Source organism: Rhamphochromis sp. 'chilingali', assembly GCF_963969265.1.
Source record: "Rhamphochromis sp. 'chilingali' genome assembly, chromosome: 16".
NCBI lineage: Eukaryota > Metazoa > Chordata > Actinopteri > Cichliformes > Cichlidae > Rhamphochromis > Rhamphochromis sp. 'chilingali'.
Window position 1 is genome coordinate 1718226 of NC_137943.1, and position 12567 is coordinate 1730792.

Sequence of the window (12567 nt, forward strand, 5' to 3'; positions counted from 1 at the left end):
ATCCCAAGAAAAAAAACAAAATGACAAAAGAAAAACGCTTTACATCTACATCACATCACCGAGTTTGTTCCCAGATAATAGGTCTGGAAAAGTCCCTTCTTTAAATGGAAAATCATCAGGTTTAGTATATTTTAAAGCGTTTAGTCTTTTTAGTTGTCACTAATGTTGATTCAGCTACTGTAGTATTACTTCAGGACATCTGTCTTATGTTATGCAGCTTCTGCTGAACCCACAAAAGCTTTATGTATACAACATTTTCACTAAAGCACAAGTGTATTCCTCCACCAAACACAAGTCCATGGAAATCTCAAAGTAACCGAAAAATAATGAAGAGACATTAATGCCACGATAGAGATTGGTCTCCTGAAAATATCTGATGGAAACTCTGCGCACACACACACACACACACACACACACACACACACACACACACACACACACACACATAAAAGTATCTGTTGTCAAACTTCAGCCGTAACACTGTTTGCATGTTTTTCGGTCCAACTGCTCAGTCTGAATAGATTTTTGCAGCCAGATTTTTATGCCAGATTTGTGGATTTATATCTACTTTGTGGATTTTTGTTCATTACAGTACAGTTTAAAATTGTGCAGTGTATGACTGTTTAAATGAAGATATCCGGTCGTTAAGTGATGATGCGACGAATCCTACTTCCGGGTCTAAAGTAGTCTGCGTTTAATATGGCTTTTGTGTTGTTAACATGTTTAATGTTTTGTATTTTCTTCTATTTAATCTCAAAAAGCTCCTAAAACAGTCAGTGATCCCTGTTGACCTCCCTCGGCTTTTATTACCACTAATCATTTATTTAGGCTCAGTTTTTAAAACCTTAGGATGTAACTACAGCCCAGCCCATGCAGCAGTATATTAATGACTAACCTCGTATTGTGGATGGATTATCTCAGTTGTTCTCCTGGCTGAAGTTTGGTCCTTTTACAGCATCCTGCCATGCGATTACATTTGTTCCTGACCACCGAGAACACTCACGTTAACTTTTATCCAGTGGAAAAAAAGTTAGCTTGTTTATATTATGCTAACATAGCTGTGTCGCTAGCAGTCACGTAGCACATCATTATATACCAGCTAGCCCAACTTCAGTAACCCTACAAACGTCACTGCTGTTTAGTTTTCTGTCTTCATTTATGTTGGAAGTGATAACAGAGCTGTACGTTTTAATTTGTTTCCAAAACCCCGCAGTCAGGACATGCTATATTGTATTTAGATAGAAGCTAGCGAGCTAACTCCCTGCTAACTTCTAACTCCGTTAAATGTCATAAATTCCGTTTTCATGGATGCCTGGATGTTAAACTCAGTTGTTACACCTGGTAGAGCAGAACGCTGATCATTTTATTAAAGATGAAAGACTTTAGACAGTTTTTCAACTCTCAGTAATGCCATAGTGATCGTTTGATATATGGACCTGCAGCGGAGTTTAGACCCAGACACGGCTAGTGACGTCAGACTGAACAACCGGATACTTAGGAAGTCTCCAATGCATTACTTTATAATTATAATAATAACAACTAACAACAAAAGTTCAAAGACTATAGTGAAACTCACTATAGTGAAAGGTTTTGCAAAAAGATTTTCTAAAACGTGCAAAACCACTGCTATAGTCCTTTAAAAGTATGTCTCTGGTAAAACACAGAGGCTTTGGTGTAAGCACAAAAATATCTCTGTATCATTCAAGATTGCTTCTTTGAATTTTTATTTTTTTTACAGAAAACATTTTTGACTTGTCACCACGAAGAAAACACAATTATTAAAAAACCCTAACATACAGTATGTAATTGAAACTTCTATCTAATAGAAACCACAAAAAATGGTGGGAATATGCCAGCACTTACCAGCATAGTATATTCTGCATACACATCATCCTGGTTCTCTATCATATCGAGACTATCTCTCAACTCCGTTACATGTTCCATATGTACGGAGTGGAGAGATAGTCTTTCACTCAGAGAACCAAGGTTACAACGTAACCGTACGTTCTCTAAGTGGTCTGTATGTAATGGGCACAATACAGAGTCTTTTTTCACTTATATCTTTGTTTAAACAAGATTATGATGGCCACTGTGCTGTGGTTTCAAATAACTGCAATGACCGGTCAGAATATCCTGATTATCATTGACTCGCTTTGTGTTTTTCTCTTTCCATGCTTTAAAACAAAGACTTTGGACAAAAGACCACCTAGAATTCCTTTTATCTGGACACTATCTTAGCACAGGAAAAGCAGGGAGAGAGCTAAAATTCTTGACTAACAGACAACTAGTCTTTGAGGTGATATTGTCTGTTGCTGCCCAGCGTTTCTTGAAGTAAAGTTATTTGGGTTTTGAGGGTAAGCAGAATGGTGCAAATGGGATGGCACAGCACCTCCTTATGTCTTCAGTCTCTGGTTCTCTCTTTCAGGGATGTTCCAAGGTTTGGAATACACACTACGCCAACCGGGCCAGGACAATTTAACTGGTAACATCAAACACAGACTTACACAGTATTGTTCATATTTTTTTATAGTGCACTGCACAACATCGTAATGCACTATATCAACCTTTGAATTTTGTAAGACCCCCTGACTCCCCTGAAACTTGCTACCAGGTTGGAACAAACTTTTGGGAAAAACAGGCACCATCTTGATCCAGGTCATCCATGACAAGCTACTGGAAGTACAGCATAAACATTTTGTACAATAACAATACCTCAAACAATAAATGTTTGAGGTATTTTCATAAATGTAATTTCCACATAACAACACTATGTGTGTATGTTTAATACTTAGATTGGACTTTGAAAAATGTTTTGGCCCCAAATGCCATCTGTTGGAGCTTGTACATGTTTACAGTTTCATCATTTAACACCACCAACAGTCATTTTTGGATAACCGCCTGTCACAGCATTGCATTTCTGATTGAGTAAATCCTACATTCTGTTATTTACACTTACTGTCTTTGTTACCCACATTAAAAGTTACGTATGGAAAATGTTTGTATTCCATCGCTTATTTTCCAGAGCATGGTATGCAGTATGATCAGGATCAAGCTTTTTCCCGTCTAGGTTTCTCATTTGCCAGTGGACACTTCCAGCACTATGCTAACCTGTGTTGTGTGGTTTGGTTGGTAAATGTGTTGAGTCAAAATGTAAAAAGTGTTTTTAAAAAGGGCAATTTTTCCTCGAAAGGTGACGTGTGTCACCTGCATATCTACAGCAAAGATTCTATTCAGACAGACTAACCACACGTTCCTTTGCTTGTTTTGTGTAAACTACACACACACACACACACACACACACACATGACTTCAGTAGCCTCTACTTCATCTCTAAAAGAAAAATGCTGCATGTTGCATGAGTACTGTACATCCTGGTTGGAATGGCTGAGTTGGCTGCTTGTCTGTGTTTCGATCCTCAACTCATTTCCATTTCCGGTATCATCCTCTCTCCTCTCTTCGGTTCATTGGTGTCTGGCACATGCTTTCACCCTCCACATACAAGCAAAGATCAGAATAATTCTGCAGCTGTGTTTCTGAGGCCGGACTACAAATAGTTATGTTGAGCTGCCAGGAAGATTTTTTTTCTTGGCATTGAGTAAGTTTGAATGCTTCCTTTTCAGAACGAGACCATTAGCTAGTATTTGACCTTTGCCCCCTTTTCTTGCTTCCTATTATAACATTCAGCCTTATCATTTAGTATGTTTTGCCCAAACAAAACACCATCACTGCTCATAGATGCTACTTTGACCACTGTCTTCTCATAGGTCACTTTCTGGCCATCTTCCAGTGTTGATCACAGATGTCCAATAACACTGAAAGGTCTAGCTCAAAGAAGAACCTTCTGGATTATGCAGGCACCCCTAAGTTGTTTGTACAGGAATCTAGAGGATGTTCGCAATGACCCTTTTTGGCACTAAGAGAAAGAGAGTAATGACTGAGAGTACCCACCTGCTTGTGGCTGATATGGTAGGACACCAACACATTTGGACAAGTTTGAGTTTGTAATTCAGGTCTCCTTTGTTTTATGGGAGTATCTGGTGACTTAAAAGCTGTCTGTATGGACAATGGACAATTCCACTTTTTATTATTTTACAGCTTTAACTTAACACCCCTTAACACACTCGCTTCTTGTTGTTCTAAGCAGAGTGTCATTTAGTATTTAGTCCATAGAAGACAGCATTTACCAGATAAGTGTTAGTAAAAATAATAGCAACAATCTGACCAGCAGCAATCCCACCAGTGACACTAACTGAACTTGTACTGAGTTGGTCATCCAGCCATTACCAACAGTCCCGACTGCTTCTCGACACTTCTGATACCCGGAAATAGAAAAAGAACGACAGCAATGGGAGATGAAGATATTGAAACTGATGCCAGTAACAAATTCTTATTGCCACAGTTCCTGTTGCTGTTTATGTGATCACAGGATACCACTCTGTTGCTGTGCCCCTGCAGGGTTTCCGAAAGCCGAGCGGACTATAGAGTGGTCTCATATTCCAACCGCTCCTGTACCAGAGCATCATCTTTGTACTGCAGCCGTGGAGGAGTCAATGAGCAATCTATGGCCAAAATTGCTTTGCGAATGCTGCGGTCCAGAACATGACGCTCCCAGGCTGGATAGCGGTTCCTACAAAGGTCGATCTTGATGACGTTCTCCTCTAGGCGTGGAGCACGAGAAGATGGCGTTGATGGCACTGTGGATCGGACCTGAAACACTGGCATGCAGCCATCTCGCTCAGAATACTTGTCGTGTCGTTCCAGAGTTGTGGTAGCACCTCGGTTCGAACGCAGTGAATTGGTGGCACCTTCTGATGGCAGAGTGGAGAACTGAGCAGTAGGGTCCAGGTCAAGGCCTTGGCCACTTGGTGAGTGTCCAAAGCGTGGCCCGTTCGGGTGAAAAAAGGCATAGTACATGAGCATGAAAACAATGCCGGTGAGGAAACTGCTGAAAATGACGCAGAGTGCTGGCACTGCAAAGGCGTCAGTATTTTGAGGAAATCGGTAGAGATACCACAACGCACTGAGAGCAGTGTTCTCCATCAAGATTACCAGGTAATAGATAAAAAGCCGACACCTGCACAGAGACATGAGACATAATAACAACAAATAAATGCAAGTATTTGCAAGCAACTATCACTAAAATAAGCTGAAGGTCTCACAGATTGTTTCATGTAAGTCAGAGTTGTCAGTACTAAATGCTAAAGTTGAAACTAGCTCAAGAAACAGGAATGGCTGAATTTCTTTTGCATGGTAGTTTCAACTATTGCACTTACTGCAACCAAGCGCTTATAAATTTAAAAATGACAGAAGAGTTAAAGCATTGTTTAAAAATTGAACCACATCACACTGATGGAGAACGTCTTCACCTTGTCCGTCCTTCCTTGACGTTGAACCAGGAAAAGATGTAGATTATGCCCACCACCATGTCAAACACAATCTCTTCCCACTTGCTGATGCAGAAGTCTGTCTCACAGTGGACAATCCAAAAGGTCATGATGCACCAGTGCAGGACGATGAAGATGCCAAAGTAGAGTTGAAATACAGACGCAAACAGAGCAAAGGTGATAACTCGGGCTGCTATGGTGAAGAAGTGCCAACAGAACTGGATAATCACTGCCAGATAGCTGATGGGCTTCTTGTCATCCCGAGACTCTCGCAGGGCCTTCTGATAGGAGGCCAGGGCCCAGGCCATAGAGACGAGGGAGGCTGCAGCTGTCATTCCTAAAGAGACAGAGAGAAAACAACCGTTTTCACAACCACATAACGGATGGATTACAGAAGCACCACATGATGGATCTGTCTGGCACAGGCCCCCGCTGGAACGAGACAATTCTACTACAATGGCTAAAGCAACGCACAAGTCACCAGAGCTCTTTGTGTTACTCGTGCACGAGGGAGAGAACTGTGACGGGCGCCGTTCCTTCCGCTCGAACCCCAGTCGCTCTCGTCAGCTCCCTCGTAGCACTGCTCTTTATAGAGATGGAAAATGTGACGTCATTTCTGGGGTAAAACCGCAAAGGATTGTAGGTACGAGTGGCAAGTGGTACTAGTGCACGCAGGCTTTCATATGAAAACAGTCACACAGTGATAAAAAGAAACAAAGAATGGCAAGAAGCTGTTGTATTATTAACTGCAATAGTCAAATGACAGCCAGGGGAAGCCGACGGGTAAAGAGATCGTTTTTATCGGATTCCATCGTGGAAGAGAAATTGTTCAAGTCATGTTTCCGAAGTACCAAAGAGGCGACGGATGGCCTGGATTGCAGCCATTCGAAGACCAAATATAACGTCCCAGAACACTGCAGCTCACAGGTTAGTCTGCTCCAAGCATTTCAACATTTTTTGTTGATGTAGGTTACAAATAAATCTTATATTGATTTGAATTGAATTCGTTGCTTTGCTGCTTTGTTCACTGTGGTTTTGTGGACTAACGTTTGTTGTGTTTTGTAGGAAAACCAGCCTACAAAATGCTGGGATGTGATCCAGACTGGGCCCCTCCATCAGCCTGGGTCAGACCGAGTTTAAAGCTGCTAACACAGCGAGATTTGATCGGTGAAGAGAGAGCGCGAGATCAAAACAGCCACGAAACGTCTGCATACATGTGCCCAAGTGTTGTATTGAAGCAATCAAGTGATGAATAACTGTTTCAGTATGTTGTTTTGCATTGTTGATTTGTTTTTCACCGAAGCAGCTAATAAAGCTGATGGATTTTTACAACGTTGCCTCTTTCCTGTAAGATTCTGTAACAGAACGAAACAATAATGCCAGTTATAAATAAAGACAACAAATTGAATGAATTACGAAACACTCGTTTTATTTCTACTAGATCTGAAAATGTTGTGTAACACTACAACCTGAAAGGACAAATACATGGTGTTGGTCTGTAACAGCAGCTGTGAGATGGAATCGTCCAAATCACCAAAGTAAACTGGCCCTGGGCTTGTTGCAGGATCTGAAGTTACTAAACATGTTGAGTGTGTGCGCTCACACTTAGGACCACATAATAAATGTGTGCGTGATGAAAGTTGTGCAGCACGCTAACGTGCTTACTCCACTCTGTGCTCGTGTGGGTCTGACCCTTCCACTCCTTTCAGTTTTTCCTCCTACCTTTCTGTCTTCGTACAGAGCTGCCGTGTTTCTGTCGTTTTGTACAGAGCTGTTTTTGGGGGCAAATAAAATGCAAGTAGGGATTAAAACCACAGAATTAATGATTAGCGGTGCTGGAAATACTAGCGCTTGATGCAGTGTTTTGACTTTGCTGCCACTCGTACCCACAATGCAATGCACGAAAGTCATCTGTGGTCTGTCGATCTCTATTGTGGTTATATGAATATGCATAGGTTCATTAACATATGACGTCTTACATAGGCATACATGAGAACAAAGAGTACCTTGTCTGTGTGTCGTGTAGGTATGTGTGTGTGTGTGTGTGCGTGCGTGCGTGCGTGCGTGTCAAGATGTGATCCTGTGAATGACTCCCCAAAGCTGGTCCCAGGAGTCCAGCGGTCCACCTAAACAAAAGGCACTTATACTTAAGCAGATACATAGCTCTGCTGCAGCTGGTAGAGACTGGCTTTAAATAGGGCCATCAATTTCCCTCCAATTGCCCAGCCAGTACCACTCACTCAAACTGAGGGATCTAAAGCTCTACACAGATGATCTAAAAACACAAAACCTCTACACACTTCTAACATGCACATTTACACAACTAAATGGCAGTGTTAACGAAAGGGAAAACATTCAACAAATCCCTTTAAACCTTAACACAAACAAAAGGAAGCATCTCTATGGAAAAACAAACCCCTCCACTTGGTTTGACCTGCTGATGTCATGTGTGACATCATCAGGACTTTAAAATGAGGAAATGCCAGGCGGGCGTTTCCCCACACCTGACCCTCATGAAGACTGAAAAGACAAACAAAGTAAGTATGAACAAATGACTTAATCTGTAACATAATAAAATATAAAGAAACATGTAACTGAGTATTTGCCTTAATTTGCAGCATGTTTGATTTTCCGGCAACAAAACGCTTCCACAAACTAACCCGGGATAGTGAGTGAAGCAATGTTAGTTGACAAATAGCAAATCATAGCAAATACATAGAAACAGAATAATGTGTACAATGTGCAAAAAAAGATAAACACATATGGGACAAATGGAGAGCATTGCAACTGCTCCTCCACTTTGTCATAGAGGCACACAGAGTCTTTGCAGGCTGCTACGGATCAGACCTCTATCATTACGCATTCCATTATAAAACTCTAAGCATATATGAGTAAATTTTTCTAAGCATAAATGACAATCAACAATATAAACCTGACACCACACTTGGAAAGATGAATGCAGCAGGTACAGATACTGCTCCAGGGCATTCTTATTCCACCTTGAATCATTTGCATAATTAGAACCTTTGTTCTCATGATTTGGTGCAATATAAATAAAATATATATAAATAAAATTGAACTGTAACACATCTTGTCATGTTCAACAACATAACAAGATATCCAACGTCTTTGTCTAGAGAAACTCATTGGTTGTTTTTGCAGTAAGCGTTTCATCATGTGCATCTTGTTGTAAAAACCCTGATTTGTAGACTTTCTCCTCCAGAGTTTTCTAGTCATGGGGTAGATGCCGTAAATGTTTTTTTCTTGACCAAGTAAAAGTTCTTTGATTGTTCTTTTTAGCTATTTTTTAGCACACACTTTTCTTTGGGCCTCATATTTCCAGATTCAGTGCAAAGCTACTAAAAAAAAACCTCCTGATCTTTCATCTGCTTCACAGGTTATTGCATAATTAGGAAATGGACATTACATGACCATGACACTGCAGCAAGTCTTGCACATCCAGGATGATGAACTAAGCACCGGGTGAGAGAACTGGATGTTTAACTACAGCCATTTGACTGAAAAGGTTTGAAAGCTAACGGAATCAGAGAATTATTCATTTATATTATTGAGAATTAAAGTTCAGAGTGCAACAAATCAGAAATACTGGTAAAACTCACAAGCAGGTTCCCAGTCAGACTTGGCCATAACACCTTGGATGTGCCTGTGAGGCATCCTTGCCTGATGTCTGAACCACCTCAGCTAGCTTTCTTTGATTTGGAGAAGCTCATTTCTACCAAGACCATAAATGAGGGCTAAATAAATGGCTAAATGAAGCCAACAAAATCAAATAATCTGCAAAAACCACAGTTGTGATCTTAAGTCACCTGAACCACAAACCCTCTGCTCGCTGGCTGCACCTAGAAATTCTGTCTATACACAGAATTACAGACAGAATTCCAATTCACATGTGACTTTGAAGAATCATTTCTATCCATAAGATAGCATGTACACACAAACAAATAGCTCTGCCAGCTTCAGCTACAATCATGGCGATCGTGGCTCAAGGGTTGGGAGTTAGTCTTGTAACTGGAAGGTTGCCGGTTCAAGCCCCAGCTCTGACAGTCTCGGTCGTTGTGTCCTTGGGCAAGACACTTCACCCGTTGCCTACTGGTGGTGGTCAGAGGGCCCGGTGGCGCCAGTGTCCGGCAGCCTCGCCTCTGTCAGTGCGCCCCAGGGTGGCTGTGGCTACAATGTAGCTGCCATCACCAGTGTGTGAATGTGTGGATGACTGAATGTAGTGTAAAGCACTTTGGGGTCCTTAGGGACTAAGTAAAGCGCTATAAAAATACAAGCCATATATAAAAATGTTTGGCATCAGTATGGTCACACAATTGTGCAGCATTGTTTGAATGTGTGTGGGGCTACTACCTTGCACAGCCTGGAGCTTGTGTGTCTGGATGATAATGCACAGCTGAAGCACCAGTTGTGGAGCGCTCTCCAGAAAGGTTGCCAGTAGATGCAGCATGCTCACATCTGCAAACTCATAGACCATCCTCCAGTAGTAACGCCAGCGCTCCGTCTCAGCACCCTGGCGACTCCGAACACCCAGGTAGATGGTGTGGAAATACCTGAGGGGAAAAATACAGTGCTTGAACATCCACCATGCATGCTCAAACATTCAAGCACAGTACATCAACTCTTCTGAAATCCAAACTTTATAACTCACCTTCTCTTGGAAGTACCAAATGGAAGGAAATTTGGACAAATGTATATAATAATGTTATTAATTTCTAAAAATAGAAACATTGATAATCTGTAACACAAGGCTGCTGCTAACTGACATATGAAGACAGTTAAAGGTTACTTTTGATAATCTATTCTGGTCCCATAGCATAAAACTTCATGGCAAAAATATTACTGAGACGTCTCATCCAGATCATTCAATGATTTTGTGGGAATCCGAATCAGAAAGGGTTTTAATGCCAAATGTTGAGCAGGTTTACACTTAAATAAACAGAAAAATTAAAAGTGCTAAGCAGATTAATATATACATGTGCGCAGGTGATGATCAGTGCAAAAATGGAACAGATGCACAGAACACAGTATCGGGTCATGTGTTTGTGGTGTATTGTTCATGTGTCCAACAGCAGAGGGAAAGAAACTGTTCCTATCCGGTTGTTCAGTCTGACGTCACTAGCCGTGTCGGGGCCTAAACTCCGCTGCAGGTCCATATATCAAACGATCACTATGGCATTACTGAGAGTTGAAAAACTGTCTAAAGTCTTTCATCTTTAATAAAATGATCAGCGTTCTGCTCTACCAGGTGTAACAATTGAGTTTAACATCCAGGCATCCATGAAAACGGAAGTTATGACATTTAGCAGGAAGTTAGCTCGCTAGCTTCCATCTAAATACAATATAGCATGTCCTGACTGCGAGGTTTTGGAAACAAATTCAAACGTACAGCTCTGCTATCACTTCCAGCATAAAAGAAGACAGAAAACTAAACAGCAGTGACGTTTGTAGGGTTACTGAAGTTTGGCTAGCTGGTATATAATGATGTGCTACGTGACCGCTAGCGACACAGCTATGTTAGCATAATATAAACAAGCTAACTTTTTTTCCACTCGATAAAAGTTAACGTGAGTGTTCTCGGTGGTCAGGAACAAATGTAATCGCATGGCAGGATGCTGTAAAAGGACCAAACTTCAGCCAGGAGAACAACTGAGATAATCCATCCACAATACGAGGTTAGTCATTCATATACTGCTGCATGGGCTGGGCTGTAGTTACATCCTAAGGTTTTAAAAACTGAGCTTAAATAAATGATTAGTGGTAATAAAAGCCGAGGGAGGTCAACAGTGATCACTGACTGTTTTAGGAGCTTTTTGAGATTAAATAGAAGAAAATACAAAACATTAAACATGTTAACAACACAAAAGCCATATTAAACGCAGACTACTTTAGACCCGGAAGTAGGATTCGTCACGTCATCACTTAACGACCGGATAGGAACCTCCTTCCTGAGGGGAGCAGGTCAAACAGACTGTCCAGGGTGAGAAGGGTCAGCTGTCATCCCAGCTGCACACCCCAGTGTCCTGGAGGTATACAGGTCCTGCAGAGATGGGAGTCTGCAGACAATCACCTTCTCAGCAGAGCGCACAAAACACTTTTCACAGTGTTTTTGCTTTATTTTGTTGTACTAACAGAATCTCCCAGTTTAGACTTTTCACTTGGCCTTTAATGTTTCCTGGATGCTTGCTCTGATGTGCATCACCTGTTCCTTCATGACCCTTAACAGCTTTTTAAGCACATCTCTCTCACCCCACACACACACACACACACACACACACACACACACACACACACACACACACACACAGTGTATATACTGTATTGTGCTTTTCTTCTCTAACTGAGCACTAAAAATAATTTTACTACTATTGTTCAAACACCCAAGCACCTTCTGTTTTTATCCTTTAGCACCATGTTTTCATACAAATTGCCCTCAATGAAGCAGCTTGGGATTCGGTATCTTACACAAGAATACCTCAACACACAGACTCACACAGCCAGGCACTGAATCAATAGACAACCCACGCTATTTAATTCAATATATTTATACAGCGCCAAATCACAACAACAGTCACCTCAGGGCGCTTTATATTGTAATTGTATTGACATGCATAGAAAACCCCAACAAGCACTTTGGCGACAGTGGGAAGGAAAAACTCCCTTTTAACAGGAAGAAACCTCCGGCAGAACCAGGCTCAGGGAGGGGCGGGGCCATCTGCTGTGATTGGGGGAGGTAGACAGGATAAAGACATGCTGCTCTCCCTCCCATTCTACTTTTAAATACTCTAGGAACAACAAGTAGGCCTGCAGAGCGAGAGCGAAGTGCTCTAATAGGGTGATATGGTACTACAAGGTCATTAAGATAAGATGGGGCCTGATTATTTAAGACCTTGTATGTGAGGAGCAGGATTTTGAATTCTGGACTTAACAGGAAGCCAAAACAGGAGAAATCTGCTCTCTTTCTAGTCCCTGTCAGGACTCTTGCTGCAGCATTTTGGATTAGCTGATGGCTTTTCAGGGAGTTTTTAGGACATCCTGATAATAATGAATTACAGTAGTTCAGCATTGCTTTTTTTTCCTTTTCTTTTTTTTAAGTAAAGCAACAAACTATTTCTCCAGGCTAAATGATGATCTTCTAAATTTGTGACACGCCATTTCCTCTCCA

At 41.4% G+C, this 12567-nt stretch overlaps 1 protein-coding gene across 1 annotated transcript in view; it reads right to left on the minus strand.

The window, feature by feature from the left end:
- The window catches only part of xkr4 (XK related 4), an 86608-nt gene that overhangs the window by 62528 nt on the left and 11513 nt on the right, over window positions 1-12567 (minus strand). Inside the window, exons 2-4 of the mRNA XM_080862022.1 lie at window positions 9756-9955; window positions 5367-5721; window positions 896-5074 (exon numbers count right to left, since the gene is read on the minus strand). Coding sequence (XP_080718148.1) covers window positions 4477-5074; window positions 5367-5721; window positions 9756-9955 — 1153 coding nt within the window. The 3' untranslated portion in view covers window positions 896-4476. The remainder of the gene's footprint in view (window positions 1-895; window positions 5075-5366; window positions 5722-9755; window positions 9956-12567) is intronic.